The sequence below is a fragment of the Scyliorhinus torazame genome, chromosome 22 (genome assembly GCF_047496885.1).
Source record: "Scyliorhinus torazame isolate Kashiwa2021f chromosome 22, sScyTor2.1, whole genome shotgun sequence".
Taxonomy (NCBI): Eukaryota; Metazoa; Chordata; class Chondrichthyes; order Carcharhiniformes; family Scyliorhinidae; genus Scyliorhinus; species Scyliorhinus torazame.
Genome location: NC_092728.1, coordinates 16813450 through 16836547, shown reverse-complemented (window position 1 = coordinate 16836547; position 23098 = coordinate 16813450). Strand labels below are relative to the sequence as shown.

At 51.2% G+C, this 23098-nt stretch overlaps 1 protein-coding gene across 1 annotated transcript in view; it reads left to right on the top strand.

Annotated features, from left to right (window-relative positions):
* The window catches only part of atp2b4 (ATPase plasma membrane Ca2+ transporting 4), a 386143-nt gene that overhangs the window by 146315 nt on the left and 216730 nt on the right, over positions 1-23098 (top strand). The window contains 1 exon segment of the mRNA XM_072489019.1: positions 18950-18968. Within this exon segment, the coding sequence (XP_072345120.1) occupies positions 18950-18968 (19 nt within the window).

The following is a 23098-nucleotide window of genomic DNA, read 5'->3' as shown; positions in this document are numbered from 1 at the left end:
GGCTTTTCCCCAGGGTAGAGGGGTCAATTACTAGGGGGCATAGGTTTAAGGTGAGAGGGGCAAGGTTTAGAGTAGATGTACGAGGCAAGTTTTTTACACAGAGGGTAGTGGGTGCCTGGAATTCGCTGCCGGAGGAGGTGGTGGAAGCAGGGACGATAGGGACATTTAAGGGGCATCTTGACAAATACATGAATAGGATGGGAATAGAGGGATACGGACCCAGGAAGTGTAGAAGATTGTAGTTTAGTCGGGCAGCATGGTCGGCACGGGCTTAGCGGGCCGAAGGGCCTGTTCCTGTGCTGTACTTTTCTTTGTTCACCTTTTCACCATCCTTTAAGAAATGCACACAGTAAATATCCTTTTTCGTTTCAAAAACACAACCCACGTAAACAGGTACAATAACATAGTCCATTTTTCTTTCTTCCTCCAACTGAAATCCTTCATGATTGACAGTCTCTTTGAACAAGAAGGTCTCTGCCCGATCCGTCCATTTCTCTCCGCCTCGGCATTGCTCTTTAAAGTCAGATACTTTAGTTCAATCTGATCACAGAGTCCCTTGTAATTCTCCAACACAGGAGCATTGGTTATCACAGCTTTCAGGCTGTCAAATGCCTGTTGAAAGTCCGCTGTCCATTGACATTTTCGACGTGTCTTCAGCAAGTCCATCAGTGGAGCAATCACGCCACAAACCCTTTGCACAAATGTTCGATCAAATCCACTCGTGCCAAGTATTTGCATTATTTCCCTTTGTCTCGAGGGTATCGGAAACTCCTCAAGGAAAGTGACTTGGGCTTTTCCAAATTCACTTTTGGCTAGGTTCATCACCAAACCCGCCTCCAGAAGTCGACCGAATAACTCCATCAGATGTTTTAAATGTTCTTTCCATGCCTGGCTGAAAATTACCAGATTGTCGATGTATACCGCACAATCGGGGAATCCTGAAACAACTTTGTTAGTTAACCGTTGAAATGTGGCTGGGGCGTTTTTCATGACAAATGGCATAACTTTGAATTGGTCTATACCATCTGGAGTCACAAAAGCTGAAATCTCCTTCGCCCTTTCGGATAAAGGTACCTGCCAGTAACCTTTAAGTAAATCCAGCTTGGAAATAAAAGCTGATTGTCCCTTCTACAGTGTAGAAGGAGGCCATTCGGCCCATCGTGTCTGCACCAGCTCTAGGAAAAAGCACCCTACCCACGCCCACACCTCCACCCTATCCCCACAATCCAGTAACCCCACCCAACACTAAGGGCAATTTTGGACACTAAGGGTAATTTATCATGGCCAATCCACGTAACCTGCACATCTTTGGACTGTGGGAGGAAACCCGAGCACCCGGAGGAAACCCACGCACACACGGGGAGGATGTGCAGACTCCGCACAGACAGTGACCCAAGCCGGGAATCGAACCTGGGACCCTGGAGCGGTGAAGCAATTGTGCTAACCACTATGCTACCATGCTGCCCTCCGGGAATGTGGCGACGAGGGGCTTTTCACAGTAACTTCATTGAAGCTTACTTGTGACAATAAGTGATTATTATTAAGTATTATTATACTGAGGGTGCGCCGCACTGTCGGAGGGTCAGTGCTGAGGGAGCGCCGCACTGTCAGAGGGTTAGTGCTGAGGGAGCGCCGCACTGTCAGAGGGTTAGTGCTGAGGGAGCACTGCACTGTCGGATGGTCAGTGCTGAGGGAGCGCCGCACTGTCAGAGGGTCAATGCTGAGGGAGTGCCACACTGTCGGACGGTCAGTGCTGAGGGAGCGCCGCACTGTCGGGGGGTCAGTGCTGAGGGAGCGCCGCACTGTCGGAGAGTCAGTGCTGAGGGAGCGCCGCACTGTCGGAGGGTCAGTGCTGAGGGAGCGCCGCTCTGTCAGAGGGTCAATGCTGAGGGAGTGCCACACTGTCGGACGGTCAGTGCTGACGGAGCGCCGCACTGTCGGGGGGTCAGTGCTGAGGGAGCGCCGCACTGTCGGAGAGTCAGTGCTGAGGGAGCGCCGCACTGTCGGAGGGTCAGTGCTGAGGGAGCACCGCAGTGTCGGAGGGTCAGTGCTGAGGGAACGCCGCACTGTCAGAGGGTCAGTGCTGTGGGAGTGCCGCAGTGTCGGTGGGTCAGTGCTGAGGGAGCGCTGCAGTGTCGGAGGGTCAGTGCTGAGGGAGCTCCACACTGTCGGAAGGTCTGTGCTGAGGGAGCGCCGCACTGTTGGAGGGTCAGTGCTGAGGGAGTGCCGCACTGTCGGATGGTCAGTGCTGAGGGAGCGCCGCACTGTCGGATGGTCAGTAATGAGGGAGCGCCGCACTGTCGGAGGGTCAGTGCTGAGGGAGCGCCCCACTGTCGGAGGGTCAGTGCTGAGCGAGCGCTGCACTGTCGGAGGGTCAGTGCTGAGGGAGTGCCGCAGTGTCGGTGGGTCAGTGCTGAGGGAGCGCTGCAGTGTCGGAGGGTCAGTGCTGAGGGAGTGCCGCAGTGTCGGTGGGTCAGTGCTGAGGGAGCGCTGCAGTGTCGGAGGGTCAGTGCTGAGGGAGCTCCACACTGTCGGAAGGTCTGTGCTGAGGGAGCGCCGCACTGTTGGAGGGTCAGTGCTGAGGGAGTGCCGCACTGTCGGATGGTCAGTGCTGAGGGAGCGCCGCACTGTCGGAGGGTCAGTGCTGAGGGAGCGCCCCACTGTCGGAGGGTCAGTGCTGAGCGAGCGCTGCACTGTCGGAGGGTCAGTGCTGAGGGAGTGCTGCACTGTTGGAGGGTCCGTGCTGAGGGAGCACCGCACTGTCGGAGGGTCAGTGCTGAGGGAGCGCCGCACTGTCGGAGGGTCAGTGCTGAGGGAGCACCGCACTGTCGGACGGTCAGTGCTGAGGGAGCGCCGCACTGTCAGAGGGTCAATGCTGAGGGAGTGCCACACTGTCGGACGGTCAGTGCTGAGGGAGCGACGCACTGTTGGAGGGTCAGTGCTGAGGGAGTGCCGCACTGTCGGGGGGGTCAGTGCTGAGGGAGCGCCGCACTGTCGGAGAGTCAGTGCTGAGGGAGCGCCGCACTGTCGTAGGGTCAGTGCTGAGGGAGCGCCGCAGTGTCGGAGGGTCAGTGCTGAGGGAACGCCGCACTGTCGGAGGGTCAGTGCTGAGGGAGCACCGCACTGTCAGAGGGTCAGTGCTGTGGGAGTGCCGCAGTGTCGGAGGGTCAGTGCTGAGGGAGTGCCGCACTGTCGGAGGGTCAGTGCTGAGGGAGCGCCGCACTGTCGGATGGTCAGTAATGAGGGAGCGCCGCACTGTCGGAGGGTCAGTGCTGAGGGAGCGCTGCACTGTCGGAGGGTCAGTGCTGAGGGAGCGCCGCACTGTCGGAGGATCAGTGCTGAGGGAGTGCTGCACTGTCGGAGGGTCAGTGCTGAGGGAGCGCCGCACTGTTGGAGGGTCAGTGCTGAGGGAGCGCCGCACTTTCGGAGGGTCAGTGCTGAGGGAGCGCCGCCCTGTCGGAGGGTCAGTGCTGAGGGAGTGCCGCACTGTCGGAGGGTCAGTGCTGAGGGAGCGCCGCACTGTTGGAGGGTCAGTGCTGAGGGAGCGCCGCACTTTCGGAGGGTCAGTGCTGAGGGAGCGCCCCACTGTCGGAGGGTCAGTGCTGAGGGAGCGCTGCACTGTCGGAGGGTCAGTGCTGAGGGAGCACCGCACTGTGGGAGGGTCAGTGCTGAGGGAGCACCGCACTGTCAGAGGGTCAGTGCTGAGGGAGCGCCGCACTGTCGGAGGGTCAATACTGAGGGAGCGCCGCACTGTCGGAGGGTCAGTGCTGACAAGCGCTGCACTGTCGGAGGGTCAGTGCTGAGGGAGCGCCGCACTGTCGGAGGGTCAGTGATGAGGGAGCACCACACTGTCGGAGGGTCAGTGCTGAGGGAGCGCCGCACTGTCGGAGGTTCAGTACTGAGGGAGCGCCGCATTGTCGGAGGGTCAGTGCTGAGGGAGTGCCGCACTATCGGAGGGTCAGTGCTGAGGGAGCGCCGCACTGTCGGAGGGTCAGTGCTGAGGGAGTGCTGCAGTGTCACCGTGTCACCGGCAAAAGTTTGCACGGTTGCTCTCGGAGGGAAAGACGGGCGGTAATTCTCTGTGGTCTCACAGTTCTCAGTCAAGCAACATCATCGCATGTTGTGCGCTGTTTCGACAATGCCGCTTGCTCTGCGCACCAATACATTCCAGCAGGCAGCACAAAGTATTCAATGATGGCGGAGTGGTTTGGTGAAATGTCACAGAAAATGCTGTTTTAATTCGAAAGCAACATGGGGAGTCAAACGTTTGGATAACTGAGTGTTGATTCTTGACATAGATTTATTGCACACAGCGATGTACAATGCACTTCAAAATATACTTTTGAATATCGTTCTCAACACAGCCAACCAGTGTGTGCAGAGGAATCCTCATCAAGCAACACCCTCACCACTTCTGCTCTGGATTTCCCCCCAGTACCTGTGTTAACAGGGTGGCAGGCAGTAATGCTTGGTCAGGTGGTCAAGTTGCGACCCAGGCCTTCGGCCTGCAGCCTGGGACCTGGGCACCCAGGGATTGGGTCACTGGGGGCAGTGACGAGGCCCATTCTTTTAACCTCAGAGCCAGAATTGGTCACCAAGGCTAACCTAGGCCCCAGGCCTTCAGTGTGATTGCCCGATTGGCCACCAAGGGCAACCTAGGCCCCAGGCCTTCAGTGTGATTGCCCGATTGGCCACCAAGGGCAACCTAGGCACCAGGCCTTCAGTGTGATTGCCCGATTGGCCACCACAGGGCAACCTAATCCCCAGGCCTTCAGTGTGTATGCACAATTGGCCACCAGAGGGGCAACCTAGGCCCCAGGCCTTCAGTGTGTATGCCCGATTGGCCACCAAGGGCAACCTAGGCCCCAGGCCTTCAGTGTGATTGCCCGATTGGCCACCAAGGGCAACCTAGGCCCCAGGCCTTCAGTGTGATTGCCCGATTGGCCACCACAGGGCAACCTAGGCCCCAGGCCTTCAGTGTGTATGCACAATTGGCCACCAGAGGGGCAACCTAGGCCCCAGGCCTTCAGTGTGTATGCCCGATTGGCCACCAAGGTCAACGTAGGCCCCAGGCCTTAAGTGTGATTGTCCAATTGGCCACCAAGGGCAACCTAGGCCCCAGGCCTTCAGTGTGATTGTCTGATTGGCCACCAAGGGCAGCCTAGGCCCCAGGCCTTCAGTGTGATTGCCCGATTGGCCACCACAGGGCAACCTAGGCCCCAGGCCTTCAGTGTGTTTGCCCGATTGGCCACCACAGGGGCAACCTAGGCCCCAGGCCTTTAGCCTCGGAGTCATGGTTGCTCCCCAAAGCCCAGTCTTTCCCTCTGAATACTGTTATTGGTCACTGGAGGCAACTCGGGTCCCAATCCTTTAGCCTCGGAGCCAGGGCTGCTCACCAGGGCTGATGTGGGCACAGTCCTTTGTTGTGTGTGCTGGGACTGGTCGCCAGGGGCGACCAGCACCCTGTGTTGCTGACTGTATCTCTACCAATGTTAATCCAGCTCCCTCACACTGTCACTCAGTAACCCCTCTCCACCAGCACCCCGTGTTACTGACTGTATCTCTACCAATGTTAATCCAGCTCCCTCACACTGTCGCTCAGTAACCCCCTCTCCCCCCAGCACCCTGTGTTACTGACTGTATCTCTCGTGATGTTAATCCAGCTCCCTCACACTGTCACTCAGTAACCCCTCTCCCCCAACACCCTGTGTTACTGACTGTATCTCTACTGATGTTAATCCAACTCCCTCACACTGTCACTCAGTAACCCCTCTCCCCCAGCACCCTGTGTTACTGACTGTATCTCGACTGATGTTAATCCGGCTCCCTCACACTGTCACTCAGTAACCCCTCTCCCCCCAGCACCCTGTGTTACTGACTGTATCTCTACTGATGTTAATCCAGCTCCCTCACACTGTCACTCAGTAACCCCTCTCCCCCAGCACCCTGTGTTACTGACTGTATCTCTACTGATGTTAATCCAGCTCCCTCACACTGTCACTCAGTAACCTCTCCCCCATCACCCTGTGTTACTGACTGTATCTGTACTGATGTTAATCCAGCTCCCTCACACTGTCACTCAGTAACCCCTCTCCACCAGCACCCTGTGTTGCTGACTGTATCTCTACCAATGTTAATCCAGCTCCCTAACACTGTCACTCAGTAACCCCTCTCCACCAGCACCCTGTGTTACTGACTGTATCTCTACCAATGTTAATCCAGCTCCCTCACACTGTCGCTCAGTAACCCCCTCTCCCCCCAGCACCCTGTGTTACTGACTGTATCTCTCGTGATGTTAATCCAGCTCCCTCACACTGTCACTCAGTAACCCCTCTCCCCCAACACCCTGTGTTACTGACTGTATCTCTACTGATGTTAATCCAACTCCCTCACACTGTCACTCAGTAACCCCTCTCCCCCAGCACCCTGTGTTACTGACTGTATCTCGACTGATGTTAATCCGGCTCCCTCACACTGTCACTCAGTAACCCCTCTCCCCCCAGCACCCTGTGTTACTGACTGTATCTCTACTGATGTTAATCCAGCTCCCTCACACTGTCACTCAGTAACCCCTCTCCCCCAGCACCCTTTGTTACTGACTGTATCTCTACTGATGTTAATCCAGCTCCCTCACACTGTCACTCAGTAACCTCTCCCCCATCACCCTGTGTTACTGACTGTATCTGTACTGATGTTAATCCAGCTCCCTCACACTGTCACTCAGTAACCCCTCTCCACCAGCACCCTGTGTTACTGACTGTATTTCTAGTGATGTTAATCCAGCTCCCTCACACTGTCACTCAGTAACCCCTCTCCCTCAGCACCCTGTGTTACTGACTGTATCTCTACTGATGTTAATCCAGCTCCCTCACACTGTCACTCAGTAACCCCTCTCCCTCAGCACCCTGTGTTACTGACTGTATCTCTACTGATGTTAATCCAGCTCCCTCACACTGTCACTCAGTAACCCCTCTCCACCAGCACCCTGTGTTACTGACTGTATTTCTAGTGATGTTAATCCAGCTCCCTCACACTGTCACTCAGTAACCCCTCTCTCTCAGCACCCTGTGTTACTGACTGTATCTCTACTGATGTTAATCCAGCTCCCTCACACTGTCACTCAGTAACCCCTCTCCACCAGCACCCTGTGTTACTGACTGTATTTCTAGTGATGTTAATCCAGCTCCCTCACACTGTCACTCAGTAACCCCTCTCTCTCAGCACCCTGTGTTACTGACTGTATCTCTACTGATGTTAATCCAGCTCCCTCACACTGTCACTCAGTAACCCCTCTCCACCAGCACCCTGTGTTACTGACTGTATTTCTAGTGATGTTAATCCAGCTCCCTCACACTGTCACTCAGTAACCCCTCTCTCCCCAGCACCCTGTGTTACTGACTGTATCTCTACTGATGTTAATCCAGCTCCCTCACACTGTCACTCAGTAACCCTTCTCCCTCAGCACCCTGTGTTATTGACTGTATCTCTACTGATGTTAATCCAGCTCCCTCATCTGTCACTCAGTAACCCCTCACCCCCAGCACCGTGTTACTGACTGTATCTCTACCGATGTTAATCCAGCTCCCTCACACTGTCACTCAGTAACCCCTCTCCCCCAGCACCCTGTGTTACTGACTGTATGTCTACTGATGTTAATCCAGCTCCCTCACACTGTCACTCAGTAACCCCTCTCCCCCAGCACCCTGTGTTACTGACTGTATCTCTACCGATGTTAATCAAGCTCCCTCATACTGTCACTCAGTAACCCCTCTCCCCCCAGCACCCTGTGTTACTGACTGTATCTCTACTGATGTTAATCCAGCTCCCTCACACTGTCACTCAGTAACCCCTCTCCCCCAGCACCGTGTTACTGACTGTATCTCTACCGATGTTAACCGAGCTCCCTCACACTGTCACTCAGTAACCCCTCTCCCCCAGCGCCCTGTGTTACTGACTGTATCTCTACTGATGTTAATCCAGCTCCCTCACACTGTCACTCAGCAACCCCCTCCCCAGCACCCTGTGTTACTTACTGTATCTCTACTGATGTTAATCCAGCTCTCTCACACTGTCACTCAGTAACCCTCTCCCCCAGCACCCTGTGTTACTGACTGTATCTCTACTGATGTTAATCCAGCTCCCTCACACTGTCACTCAGTAACCCCTCTCCCCCAGCACCCTGTGTTACTGACTGTATCTGTACTGATGTTAATCCAGCTCCCTCACACTGTCACTCAGTAACCCCTCTCCCCCAGCACCCTGTGTTACTGACTGTATCTGTACTGATGTTAATCCAGCTCCCTCACTGTCACTCAGTAACCCCTGTCCCCCAGCACCCTGTGTTACTGACTCTATCTGTACTGATGTTAATCCAGCTCCCTCACACGGTCACTCAGTAACCCCTCTCCCCCAGCACCGTGTTACTGACTGTATCTCTACCGATGTTAACCGAGCTCCCTCACACTGTCACTCAGTAACCCCTCTCCCCCAGCGCCCTGTGTTACTGACTGTATCTCTACTGATGTTAATCCAGCTCCCTCACACTGTCACTCAGTAACCCCTCTCCCTCAGCACCCTGTGTTATTGACTGTATCTCTACTGATGTTAATCCAGCTCCCTCATCTGTCACTCAGTAACCCCTCACCCCCAGCACCGTGTTACTGACTATCTCTACTGATGTTAATCCAGCTCCCTCACACTGTCACTCAGTAACCCCTCACCCCCAGCACCGTGTTACTGACTGTATCTCTACTGATGTTAATCCAGCTCCCTAACTGTCACTCAGTAACCCCTCTCCCCCAGCACCCTGTGTTACTGACTGTATCTCTACTGATGTTAATCCAGCTCCCTCACACTGTCACTCAGTAACCCCTCTCCCTCAGCACCCTGTGTTACTGACTGTATCTCTACTGATGTTAATCCAGCTCCCTCACACTGTCACTCAGTAACCCCTCTCCCTCAGCACCCTGTGTTACTGACTGTATCTCTACTGATGTTAATCCAGCTCCCTCACTGTCACTCAGTAACCCCTCTCCCACAGCACCCTGTGTTACTGACTGTATCTCTACTGATGTTAATCCAGCTCCCTCATACTGTCACTCAGTAACCCCTATCTCCCAGCACTCTGTGTTACTGACTGTATCTCTACTGATGTTATTCCAGCTCCCTCACACTGTCACTCAGTAACCCCCTCCCCCCCAGCACCCTGTGTTACTGACTGTATCTCTACTGATGTTAATCCAGCTCCCTCACACTGTCACTCAGTAACCCCTCCCCCCCAGCACCCTGTGTTACTGACTGTATCTCTACTGATGTTAATCCTGCTCCCTCACACTGTCACTCAGTAACCCCCATCTCCCTCAGCACCCTGTGTTATTGACTGTATCTCTACTGATGTTAATCCAGCTCCCTCACACTGTCACTCAGTAACCCCTCTCCCTCAGCACCGTGTTACTGACTGTATCTGTACTGATGTTAATCCAGCTCCCTCACACTGTCACTCAGTAACCCCTCCCCCCCAGCACCCTGTGTTACTGACTGTATCTCTACTGATGTTAATCCAGCTCCCTCACACTGTCACTCAGTAACCCCTCTCTCCCAGCACCCTGTGTTACTGACTGTATCTCTACTGATGTTAATCCAGCTCCCTCACACTGTCACTCAGTAACCCCTCTCCCCCAGCACCCTGTGTTACGGACTGTATCTCTACTGATGTTAATCCAGCTCCCTCACTGTCACTCAGTAACCCCTCACCCCCAGCACCGTGTTACTGACTGTATCTCTACTGATGTTAATCCAGCTCCCTCACACTGTCACTCAGTAACCCCTCTCCCCCAGCACCCCGTGTTACTGACTGTATCTCTACTGATGTTAATCCAGCTCCCTCACTGTCACTCAGTAACCCCTCTCCCACAGCACCCTGTGTTACTGACTGTATCTCTATTGATGTTAATCCTGCTCCCTCACACTGTCACTCAGTAACCCCTCTCCCTCAGCACCCTGTGTTATTGACTGTATCTCTACTGATGTTAATCCAGCTCCCTCACACTGTCACTCAGTAACCCCTCTCTCCCCCAGCACCCTGTGTTACTGACTGTATCTGTACTGATGTTAATCCAGCTCCCTCACACTGTCACTCAGTAACCCCTCTCCCTCAGCACCCTGTGTTACTGACTGTATCTCTACTGATGTTAATCAAGCTCCCTCATCTGTCACTCAGTAACCCCTCACCCCCAGCACCGTGTTACTGACTGTATCTCTACCGATGTTAATCCAGCTCCCTCACACTGTCACTCAGTAACCCCTCTCCCTCAGCACCCTGTGTTATTGACTGTATCTCTACTGATGTTAATCCAGCTCCCTCACACTGTCACTCAGTAACCCCTCTCTCCCCCAGCACCCTGTGTTACTGACAGTATCTCTACTGATGTTAATCCAGCTCCCTCATCTGTCACTCAGTAACCCCTCACCCCCAGCACCGTGTTACTGACTGTATCTCTACCGATGTTAATCCAGCTCCCTCACACTGTCACTCAGTAACCCCTATCTCCCAGCACTCTGTGTTACTGACTGTATCTCTACTGATGTTAATCCAGCTCCCTCACTGTCACTCAGTAACCCCCTCCCCCAGCACCGTGTTACTCACTGTATCTCTACCGATGTTAATCCAGCTCCCTCACACTGTCACTCAGTAACCCCTCACCCCCAGCACCGTGTTACTGACTGTATCTCTACCGATGTTAATCCAGCTCCCTCACACTGTCACTCAGTAACCCCTCTCCCCCCAACGCCTTGTGTTACTGACTGTATCTCTACTGATGTTAATCCAGCTCCCTCACACTGTCACTCAGTAACCCCTCTCCTCCCAGCACCCTGTGTTACTGACTGTATCTCTACAGCAGGGGCATGGGAACCTGGATTGTAGTTTTAGGGTACGAGAGAATGAGAGTGTAGAGGTCAGGAGCACAGATTTGACGTCGCAGGAGGGGGCCAGTGTTCAGGTAGGTGGTTTGAAGTGTGTCTACGTCAATGCCAGGAGTATACGAAACAAGGTAGGGGAACTGGCAGCGTGGGTTGGTACCTGGGACTTCGATGTTGTGGCCATTTCGGAGACATGGATAGAGCAGGGACAGGAATGGATGTTGCAGGTTCCGGGGTTTAGGTGTTTTAGTAAGCTCAGAGAAGGAGGAAAAAGAGTGGGAGGTGAGGCGCTGCTAGTCAAGAGCAGTATTACGGTGGCGGAGAGGATGCTAGATGGGGACTCTTCTTCCGAGGTAGTATGGGCTGAAGTTAGAAACAGGAAAGGAGAGGTCACCCTGTTGGGAGTTTTCTATAGGCCTCCAAATAGTTCTAGGGATGTAGAGGAAATGATGGCAAGGATGATCCTGGATAAGAGCGAAAGTAACAGGGTAGTTATTATGGGAGACTTTAACTTTCCAAATATTGACTGGAAAAGATATAGTTCGAGTATATTAGATGGGTCGTTTTTTGTACAGTGTGTGCAGGAAGGTTTCCTGACACAATATGTTGACAGGCCAACAAGAGGCGAGGCCACGTTGGATTTGGTTTTGGGTAATGAACCAGGCCAGGTGTTGGATTTGGAGGTAGGAGAGCACTTTGGGGACAGTGACCACAATTCGGTGACGTTTACGTTAGTGATGGAAAGGGATAAGTATACACCGCAGGGCAAGAGTTATAGCTGGGGGAAGGGCAATTATGATGCCATTAGACATGACTTGGGGGGGATAGGTTGGAGAAGTAGGCTGCAAGTGTTGGGCACACTGGATAAGTGGAGCTTGTTCAAGGATCAGCTACTGCGTGTTCTTGATAAGTACGTACCGGTCAGGCAGGGAGGAAGGCGTAGAGCGAGGGAACCGTGGTTTACCAAAGAAGTGGAATCTCTTGTTAAGAGGAAGAAGGAGGCCTATGTGAAGATGAGGTCTGAAGTTTCAGTTGGGGCGATGGATAGTTACAAGGTAGCGAGGAAGGATCTAAAGAGAGAGCTAAGACGAGCAAGGAGGGGACATGAGAAGTATTTGGCAGGTAGGATCAAGGAAAACCCAAAAGCTTTCTATAGGTATGTCAGGAATAAGCGAATGACTAGGGTAAGAGTAGGACCAGTCAAGAACAGGGATGGGAAGTTGTGTGTGGAGTCTGAAGTGATAGGCGAGATACTAAATAAATATTTTTTGTCAGTATTCACTCAGGAAAAAGATAATGTTGTGTAGGAGAATGCTGAGACCCAGACTATTAGAATAGATGGCATTGAGGTACGTAGGGAAGAGGTGTTGGCAATTCTGGACAGGCTGAAAATAGATAAGTCCCCGGGGCCTGATGGGATTTATCCTAGGATTCTCTGGGAGGCCAGGGAAGAGATTACTGGACCTTTGGCTTTGATTTTTATGTCATCATTGGCTACAGGAATAGTGCCAGAGGACTGGAGGATAGCAAATGTGGTCCCTTTGTTCAAAAAGGGGAGCAGAGACAACCCCGGCAACTATAGACCGGTGAGCCTCACGTCTGTAGTGGGTAAAGTCTTGGAGGGGATTATAAGAGACAAGATTTATAATCATCTAGATAGGAATAATATGATCAGGGATAGTCAGCATGGCTTTGTGAAGGGTAGGTCATGCCTCACAAACATTATCGAGTTCTTTGAGAAGGTGACTGAACGAGGGTAGAACAGTTGATGTGGTGTATATGGATTTCAGTAAAGTGTTTGATAAGGTTCCCCACGGTAGGCTATTGCAGAAAATACGGAGGCTGGGGATTGAGGGTGATTTAGAGATGTGGATCAGAAATTGGCTAGCTGAAAGAAGACAGAGGGTGGTGGTTGATGGGAAATGTTCAGAATGGAGTTCAGTTACAAGTGGCGTACCACAAGGATCTGTTCTGGGGCCGTTGCTGTTTGTCATTTTTATCAATGACCTAGAGGAAGGCACAGAAGGGTGGGTGAGTAAATTTGCAGACGACACTAAAGTCGGTGGTGTGGTCGATAGTGTGGAAGGATATAGCAGGTTACAGAGGGATATAGATAAGCTGCAGAGCTGGGCTGAGAGGTTGTAAATGGAGTTTAATGTAGAGAAGTGTGAGGTGATTCACTTTGGAAGGAATAACAGGAATGCGGAATATTTGGCTAATGGTAAAGTTCTTGGAAGTGTGGATGAGCAGAGGGATCTAGGTGTCCATGTACATAGATCCCTGAAAGTTGCCACCCAGGTTGATAGGGTTGTGAAGAAGGCCTATGGAGTGTTGGCCTTTATTGGTCGAGGGATTGAGTTCCGGAGTCATGAGGTCATGTTGCAGCTGTACAGAACTCTGGTACGGCCGCATTTGGAGTATTGCGTACAGTTCTGGTCACCGCATTATAGGAAGGACGTGGAATCTTTGGAGCGGGTGCAGAGGAGATTTACCAGGACGTTGCCTGGTATGGAGGGAAAATCTTATGAGGAAAGGCTGATGGACTTGAGGTTGTTTTCGTTGGAGAGAAGAAAGTTAAGAGGAGACTTAATAGAGGCATACAAAATGATCAGGGGGTTAGATAGGGTTGACAGTGAGAGCCTTCTCCCGCGGATGGAAATGGCTGGCACGAGGGGACATAGCTTTAAACTGAGGGGTAATAGATATAGGACAGAGGTCAGAGGTAGGTTCTTTACGCAAAGAGTAGCGAGGCCGTGGAATGCCCTACCTGCAACAGTAGTGAACTCGCCAACATTGAGGGCATTTAAAAGTTTATTGGATAAGCATATGGATGATAATGGCATAGTGTAGGTTAGATGGCTTTTGTTTCGGTGCAACATCGTGGGCCGAAGGGCCTGTACTGCGCTGTATCGTTCTATGTTCTATGTACTGATGTTAATCCAGCTCCCTCACACTGTCACTCAGTAACCCCTCTCCCCCAGCACCCTGTGTTACTGACTGTATCTCTACTGATGTTAATCCAGCTCCCTCACACTGTCACTCAGTAACCGCTCTCCCCCAGCACCCCGTGTTACTGACTGTATCTCTACTGATGTTAATCCAGCTCCCTCACACTGTCACTCAGTAACCCCTCTCCCCCAGCACCCTGTGTTACTGACTGTATCTCTACTGATGTTAATCCAGCTCCCTCACACTGTCACTCAGTAACCCCTCTCCCCCAGCACCCTGTGTTACTGACTGTATCACTATTGATGTTAATCCAGCTCCCTCACACTGTCACTCAGTAACCCCTCTCCCCCAGCACCCTTTGTTACTGACTGTATCACTACTGATGTTAATCCAGCTCCCTCACACTGTCACTCAGTAACCCCTCTCCCCCAGCACCCTGTGTTACTGACTGTATCTCTACTGCTGTTAATCCAGCTCCCTCACACTGTCACTCAGTAACCCTTCTCCCCCAGCACCCTGTGTTACTGACTGTATCTGTACTGATGTTAATCCAGCTCCCTCACACTGTCACTCAGTAACCGCTCTCCCCCAGCACCCCGTGTTACTGACTGTATCTCTACTGATGTTAATCCAGCTCCCTCACACTGTCACTCAGTAACCCCTCTCCCCCAGCACCCTGTGTTACTGACTGTATCTCTACTGATGTTAATCCAGCTCCCTCACACTGTCACTCAGTAACCCCTCTCCCCCAGCACCCTGTGTTACTGACTGTATCACTATTGATGTTAATCCAGCTCCCTCACACTGTCACTCAGTAACCCCTCTCCCCCAGCACCCTGTGTTACTGACTGTATCACTACTGATGTTAATCCAGCTCCCTCACACTGTCACTCAGTAACCCCTCTCCCCCAGCACCCTGTGTTACTGACTGTATCTCTACTGCTGTTAATCCAGCTCCCTCACACTGTCACTCAGTAACCTCTCCCCCAGCACCCTGTGTTACTGACTGTATCTCTACTGATGTTAATCCAGCTCCCTCACACTGTCACTCAGTAACCCCCTCCCCCAGCACCCTGTGTTACTGACTGTATCTCTACTGCTGTTAATCCAGCTCCCTCACACTGTCACTCAGAAACCCCCTCCCCCAGCACCCTGTGTTACTGACTGTATCTCTACTGCTGTTAATCCAGCTCCCTCACACTGTCACTCAGTAACCTTGCCCCCCAGCACCCTGTGTTACTGACTGTATCTCTACTGCTGTTAATCCAGCTCCCTCACATTGTCACTCAGTAACCCCTATCTCCCAGCACCCTGTGTTACTGACTGTATCTCTACTGATGTCAATCCAGCTCCCTCACACTGTCACTCAGTAACCCCTCTCCCCCAGCACCCTGTGTACCTGACTGTATCTCTACTGATGTTAATCCAGCTCCCTCACACTGTCACTCAGTAACCTCTCCCCCCAGCACTCTGTGTTACTGACTGTATCTCTACTGATGTTAATCCAGCTCCCTCACACTGTCACTCAGTAACCCCTCCCCCAGCACCGTGTTACTGACTGTATCTCTACTGATGTTATTCCAGCTCCCTTACACTGTCACTCAGTAACCCCTCTCCCCCAGCACCCTGTGTTACTGACTGTATCTCTACTGATGTTAATCCAGCTCCCTCACACTGTCTCTCAGTAGCCCCTCTCCCCCAGCACCCTGTGTCACTGACTGTATCTCTACTGATGTTAATCCAGCTCCCTCACACTGTCTCTCAGTAGCCCCTCTCCCCCAGCACCCTGTGTCACTGACTGTATCTCTACTGATGTTAATCCAGCTCCCTCACACTGTCACTCAGTAACCCCTCTCCCCCAGCACCCGGTGTACTGACTGTATCTCTACTGATATTAGTGTATTCGGAGACTGAAACAGGCCTAGATTGGGCAGCACGGTAGCATTGTGGATAGCACAATTGCTTCACAGCTCCAGGGTCCCAGGTTCGATTCCCGGCTTGGGTCACTGTCTGTGCGGAGTCTGCACATCCTCCCCGTGTGTGCGTGGGTTTCCTCCGGGTGCTCCGGTTTCCTCCCACAGTCCAAAGATGTGTAGGTTAGGTGGATTGGCCACGATAAATTGCCCTTAGTGTCCAAAATTGCCCTTAGTGTTGGGCGGGGTTACTGGGTTATGGGGATAGGGTGGAGGTGTTGAACTTGGGTAGGGAGCTCTTTCCAAGAGCCGGTGCAGACTCGATGGGCCGAATGGCCTCCTTCTACATTGTAAATTCTATGATAATTTAATCACAATTCTTGATTGTTGTTGTTGACTCTGAGGTGATCAGGTTCAAAGGCCTTGATGATAAAAGTCTGCTCTACAGCCACATTTGCGTCTGAGGTGAGTGTGCTGGGATTAATTGTATTCCCTCAGCCACCATTCTGCCTATCTGACAAAGAATGTGCATCTTTCAGAAGGAGACATTAAACCTATGTCTATCATGCTGGGCGGGTGTGAATGATTCCACAGCCACTCGTGGAAGATGAGCAAGGTTGGGGAGGATGGGCCATGAACTCATTTGGGGGTGTCCTGAGATGGCCAAAGGAACGACAGAAATGTGTGTCTTTCTGTCGAGTGGGTCAAAAGCCTATCGGCCCCCATGAAAATACTTTTCACTGTACATCGGTACACGTGACAATAAACAAATCCAACCCAATGTCTTCATTCCAGTTGTGGCAGGGCTGGTTACCAGGGACAACCTACAGGCCCCAGGCCTTTACCCATTTGTGTCAGGATTAGTTACTGTGGCAAACTAGGCCTCAAGCCCCCACCCTTTTGTATCAGGATTAGTTACTGGGGAAACCTCGGTACCAAGTCTTCACCCATTTGTGCCAGGATTGATTCCTGGGGCAACCTAGGCCCCAGGCCTTCACACATTTTGGTCGGGATTTGTTACCAGGGTCACCTTGGCCCCAGACCTTCACCCATTTCGGTCAGGATTTGTTACCAGGGTAACCTTGGCCCAGGTCTTCACCTATTTCTGTCATGATTTGTTACCAGGAGCAACAAAGGCCTCAAGCCTCCACCCATTTGTGCCAGGTTTTGTTACTAAGGGCAACCTAGGCCCAGGCCTTCACCCATTTGTGCCGGAATTGGTGACCAGGGGCAACCTAGGCTCCAAGCCTTCACCCATTTCTTTTTAAAAATAAATTTAGAGTACCCAATTATTTTTTAATTCCAATTAAGGGGCAATTTAGCGTGGCCAATCCACTGTGGCCTACACTGACGCACAGCTTTGGGTTGTGGGGGTGAATGTGCAAAGTCCACACGGACAGTGACCCAGGGCCGGGATTAGAATCTGGGTGCTCAGCGCCGTAGGCAGCAATGCGAGCCACTGTGCCACCGTGCCGCCCGCCTTCACCTATTTCTGTCAGGATTTGTACCGGGTAACCTAGGCACCAGGCCTTCACCCGTTTCTGTCAGGATTTGTACCGGGTAACCTAGGCCCCAGGCCTTCACCCGTTTCTGTCAGGATTTGTACCGGGTAACCTAGGCCCCAGGCCTTCACCCATTTCTGTCAGGATTTGTACCTTGTAACCTAGGCCCCAGGCCTTCACCCATTTCTGTCAGGATTTGTACCGGGTAACCTAGGCCCCAGGCCTTCACCCATTTCTGTCAGGATTTGTACCGGGTGACCTAGGCCCCAGGCCTTCACCCATTTCTGTCAGGATTTGTACCGGGTAACCTAGGCCCCAGGCCTTCACCCATTTGTGCCAGAATTGGTTACCAGGGGCAAGAGAGAGTTCCAGATTTCCGCTCGCACCTCCCTACATTGAATTTGGCGCAGGGTGTGGGCCATTCAGTGAGGTCGTGGCTGCTTTGAACTTGGCCTCAGCTACTCACAATGCCAACCTCCCCCTGACCCCTGCAAATATTTAACTTCCATGCTCGAAGCTGCATAAATTTATGTACAGGGACCAACACGTTCTATTGGTCCCTTCTCCACAGCAGCGCCTTGAGCAATTACTGTCCATTTCTAATCAGTTCGCACCACCCCTACCCTCAGCATTTCCAGGTCCTTTCGCCTTGTTCTGACTCCCCCAACCAACCCCCACCTCCAAAAACAGAAACAGCGTCTCTCCATCGACCCATTGACTCCTTTGTCCACTCTCGATCCCTTGTTCAGATTACCCCCCACCATTTATTTCAATGCAAGGGGCCTGACGGGCAAAGCGGATGAACTCAGGGCATGGACGGGCACATGGGACTGGGATATTATAGCTATGACTGAAACATGGCTAAGGGAGGGGCAGGACTGGCAGCTCAATGTTCCGGGGTACAGATGCTATAGAAAGGATAGAACAGGAGGTCAGAGAGGAGGGGGAGTGGCGTTTTTGATTAGGGAGAACATCACGGCAGTACTTAGAGGGGATATATCCGAGGGTTCGCCCACTGAGTCTATATGGGTGGAACTGAAAAATAAGAAGGGAGAGATCACCTTGGTAGGACTGTACTACAGGCCCCCAAATAGTCAGCGGGAAATTGAGGAGCAAATATGTAAGGAGATTACAGATAGCTGCAAGAATAATAGGGTGGTAATAGTAGGGGACTTTAACTTTCCCAACATTGACTGGGACAGCCATAGCATTAGGGGCTTGGATGGAGGGAAATTTGTTGAGTGTATTCAAGAGGAATTTCTCATTCAGTATGTGGATGGACCGACTAGAGAGGGGGCAAAACTTGACCTCGTCTTGGGAAATAAGGAAGGGCAAGTGACAGAAGTGTTAGTGAGGGATCACTTTGGGACAAGTGACCATAACTCCATTAGTTTTAAGATAGCTATGGAGAATGATAGGTCTGGCCCAAGAGTTAAAATTCTTAATTGGGGCAAGGCCAATTTTGATGGTATCAGACAGGAACTTTCAGAGGTAGATTGGGGGAGACTGTTGGCAGGCAAAGGGACGGCTGGTAAATGGGAGGCTTTTAAAAATGTGTTAACCAGGGTGCAGGGTAAGCACATTCCCTTTAGAGTGAAGGGCAAGGCTGGTAGAAGTAGGGAACCCTGGATGACTCGAGATATTGAGACTCTGGTCAAAAAGAAGAAGGAGGCATATGACGTACATAAGCAACTGGGATCAAGTGGATCCCTTGAAGAGTATAGAGATTGTTGAAATAGAGTTAAGAGGGAAATCAGGAGGGCAAAAAGGGGACATGAAATTGCTTTGGCATAATGCAAAGGAGAATCCAAAGAGCTTCTACAGATACATAAAGGGAAAAAGAGTAACTAGGGACAGAGTAGGGCCTCTTAAGGATCAACAAGGACATCTATGTGCAGAGCCACAAGAGTATGGTGAGATCCTGAATGAATATTTCTCATCGGTATTCACGGTGGAGAAAGGCATGGATGTTAGGAAACTAAGGGAAATAAATAGTGATGTCTTGAGAAGTGTGCATATTACAGAGGAGGAGGTGCTGGAAGTCTTAAAGCGCATCAAGGTAGATAAATCCCCGGGACCTGATGAAATGTATCCCAGGATGTTGTGGGAGGCTAGCGAGGAAATTGCAGGTCCCCTAACAGAGATATTTGAATCATCGGCAGCCACAGGTGAGGTGTCTGAAGATTGGAGAGTGGCGAATGTTGTGCCCTTGTTTAAGAAGGGCAGCAGGGAAAAGCCTGGGAACTACAGACCGGTGAGCCTAACGTCTGTAGTAGGTAAGTTGCTAGAAGGTATTCTGAGAGACAGGACTACAAGCATTTAGAGAGGCAAGGACTGATTCGGGGCAGTCAGCATGGCTTTGTGTGTGGAAAATCATGTCTCACAAATTTGATTGAGTTTTTTGAGGGGGTGACCAAGAAGGTAGATTAGGGCAGTGCAGTAGACGTTGTCTACATGGACTTTAGTAAAGCCTTTGACAAGGTACCGCATGGTAGGTTGTTGCAGAAGGTTAAAGCTCACGGGATCCAGGGTGAGGTTGCCAATTGGATTCAAAATTGGCTGGACGACAGAAGACAGAGAGAGGGTGGTTGTAGAGGGTTGTTTTTCAAACTGGAGGCCTGTGACCAGTGGTGTGCCTCAGGGATCGGTGCTGGGTCCACTGTTATTTGTGATTTATATTAATGATTTGGATGAGAATTTAGGAGGCATGGTTAGTAAGTTTGCAGATGACACCAAGATTGGTGGCACAGTGGATAGTGAAGAAGGTTATCTAGGATTGCAACGGGATCTTGATCAATTAGGCCAGTGGGCCGACGAATGGCAGATGGAGTTTAATTTAGATAAATGTGAGGTGATGCATTTTGGCAGATCGAATCAGGCCAGGACCTACTCAGTTAATGGTATGGCGTTGGGGAGAGTTATAGAACAAAGAGATCTAGGAGTACAGGTTCATAGCTCCTTGAAGGTGGAGTCGCATGTGGACAGGGTGGTGAAGAAGGCATTCGGCATGCTTGGTTTCATTGGTCAGAACATTGAATACAGGAGTTGGGACGTCTTGTTGAAGTTGTACAAGACATTGGTACGGCCACACTTGGAATACTGTGTGCAGTTCTGGTCACCCTATTATAGAAAGGATATTATTAAACTAGAAAGAGTGCAGAAAAGATTTACTAGGATGTTGCCGGGACTTGATGGTTTGAGTTATAAGGAGAGGCTGGATAGACTGGGACTTTTTTCCCTGGAGCGTAAGAGGCTTAGGGGTGATCTTATAGAGGTCTATAAAATAATGAGGGGCATAGATAAGGTAGATAGTCAACATCTTTTCCCAAAGGTAGGGGAGTCTAAAACTAGAGGGCATAGGTTTAAGGTGATAGGGGAGAGATTCAGAAGGACCCAGAGGGGCAATTTCTTCACTCAGAGGGTAGTGAGTGTCTGGAATGGGCTGCCAGAGGTAGTAGTAGAGGCGGGTACAATTGTGTCTTTTAAAAAGCATTCAGATAGTTACATGGGTAGGATGGGTATAGAGGGTTATGGGCCAAGTGCGGGCAACTGGGACTAGCTTAATGGTAAAAACTGGGCGGCATGGACTGGTTGGGCCGAAGGGCCTGTTTCCATGCTGTAAACTTCTATGATTCTATAGACATCTTGTTCAGATTACCACCTTAAGCTCCCACACAAATGCCCAGCCGCTGTGACAACACTCGAGAAGCTCGACACCCTTCAGGACAAAGCAGCCCCCTCCCCTCCCGCTCGTTCGACACGCTAACCCCCACCTTCAACACCCACCCCCTCCACCCACCGACGCACAGCGGCAGCCGTGTGCACCGTCTACAAGATGCACTGCGGCCACTCGCCAAGGCTCCCTCGACAAGCCCCGCCCAAACCCACCACCTCTACCCCCGAGAAGGACGAGGGCCGCAGACGCCACGGGGAACACCCACCGCCTGCATGTTTCCCCCTCCGAGCCCCCTCCAATTCCCCTCCCACTGCCGTCTCAGTCCAGGGGGTGACGTGATCAAGGTCTTTAAAATGATGGGTGAAAATCGCTTATTGTCACAAGTAGGCTTCAAATGAAGTTACTGTGAAAAGCCCCTCGTCGCCACATTCCGGCGCCTGTTCGGGGATGGGGGTGTTTCGGTAAGCCAACTTATAGAAGATGTTTCCACGTGCGTTAGTGTGTGTGTGGAAGTGTGTGTGTGTCAGTGTGTGCAGTGCATATGAGTGTGTGTGAGTGCGTATGTGTGAGATTGAGTGTGTGTGAGAATGTATGCGTGTGAGTGTGTGTGTTTGAGTGTGTATGTGTGAGAGAGGGTGTGAGAGTGTGTCTGGGAGTGAGTGTGTGTGTGACTGTGAGTGAGAGTGTGTGTGAGAGTGTGTGTGGAGTGTGTGTGTATGAGTAAGAGTTTGAGTGTGTGAGAGTGTGTGGGTGTGAGGGAGGTTGTGTCTCTGGGAGTGTGTGTGTGTAAGTGTGTGCAGCGAGTGTGTGGGTGTGAGTGTATGAGAGAGGGTGTGAGTGTGTGAGAGAGGGTGTGAGTGTATGGCTGGGAGTGTGTGTGTGTGGTGTGTCTGTGCGAGATTGCGAGCGTGTGTGATTTTAAGTGTATATTGTGAGTGTGTGTGATTGTGTGTAGTGACTGTGTGTGTCAGAGAGGGTGTGAGTGTGTGAGAGCTTGTGTGTGTGTTATAAATGTGTATGATTGTGTGTGTGTGTGAGTATGAATATGTGTGTGTTTGAATGTGTGTATCGGTGTGTGAGTATTAGTGTGAGTGTGGGTGTGTGTGAGTTTGTGTGTATATGTCTGAGTGAGAGTGTGTGAGTGAGAATGTGTGTGAGATTGTGAGCGTGTGTGTGCGAGTGTATGTGTGTCTGTGCATGAGTGAGTTTATGTGTTAGAGAGAGTGTGCGCATGTGAAATGAAATGAAATGAAAATCGCTTATTGTCACAAGTAGGCTTCAAATGAAGTTACTGTGAAAAGCCCCTAGTCGCCACGTTCCGGTGCCTGTTCGGGGAGGCCGGTACGGGAATTGAACCCTGCTGCTGGCCTGCCTTGGTCTGCTTTCAAAGCCAGCGATTTAGCCCTGTGCTAAACAGCCCCAGATACCCAGCATGTGTGTGCAAGTGTGTGCGTGTGTATGTGTGAGTGTATGTATATGTGTGTTAGAGTGTATGAGTGGGTGTGATTGTGTGTCTGTGTGAGAGTGAGTGTGTTAGAGAGCATGTGTGAGAGACTGCGTATGACTGTGTCCTTGTATGAGTGTATGTGTGTTAGATAGTTATGTGTGTGAATGTTTATATGAGTGAGTGAGTGTGTGAGAATGAGTGTGTGTGAGAGTGAGTGAGTGAGTGTGTGTGAGTGCATGTGCATTAGAGAGTGTGTGTGTGTAAGTGTGCCTGTGTGTGAGTGTATGTGCATGTGAGTGAGTGTATGTGAGTGTGTGTATATGAGTGCGTGTATATGAATGTGTGTATATGAGTGTGTGTATATGAGTGTGTATGTAAGTGTATGTGTGAGTGAGTGTATGCGTGTACATGTGTGTGTGTGTATATGAGTGTGTATGTGTGTAAATGAGTGTGTGTGAGTGAGTGTGTATATGAGCGTGTATGTGTGTAAATGAGTGTGAGTGAGTGTGCGTATATGAGTGTGTAAATGAGTGTGTGTGAGTGTGTATATGAGTATGTGTGTGGGCAAATGAGTGTGTGTATATGAGTGTGTATGTGTGTAAACGAGTGTGCATATCTGAGTGTGTATGTGTGTAAATGAGTGCGTGTGAGTGTGTGTATATGAGTGTGTATGTGTGTAAGTGTATGTGTG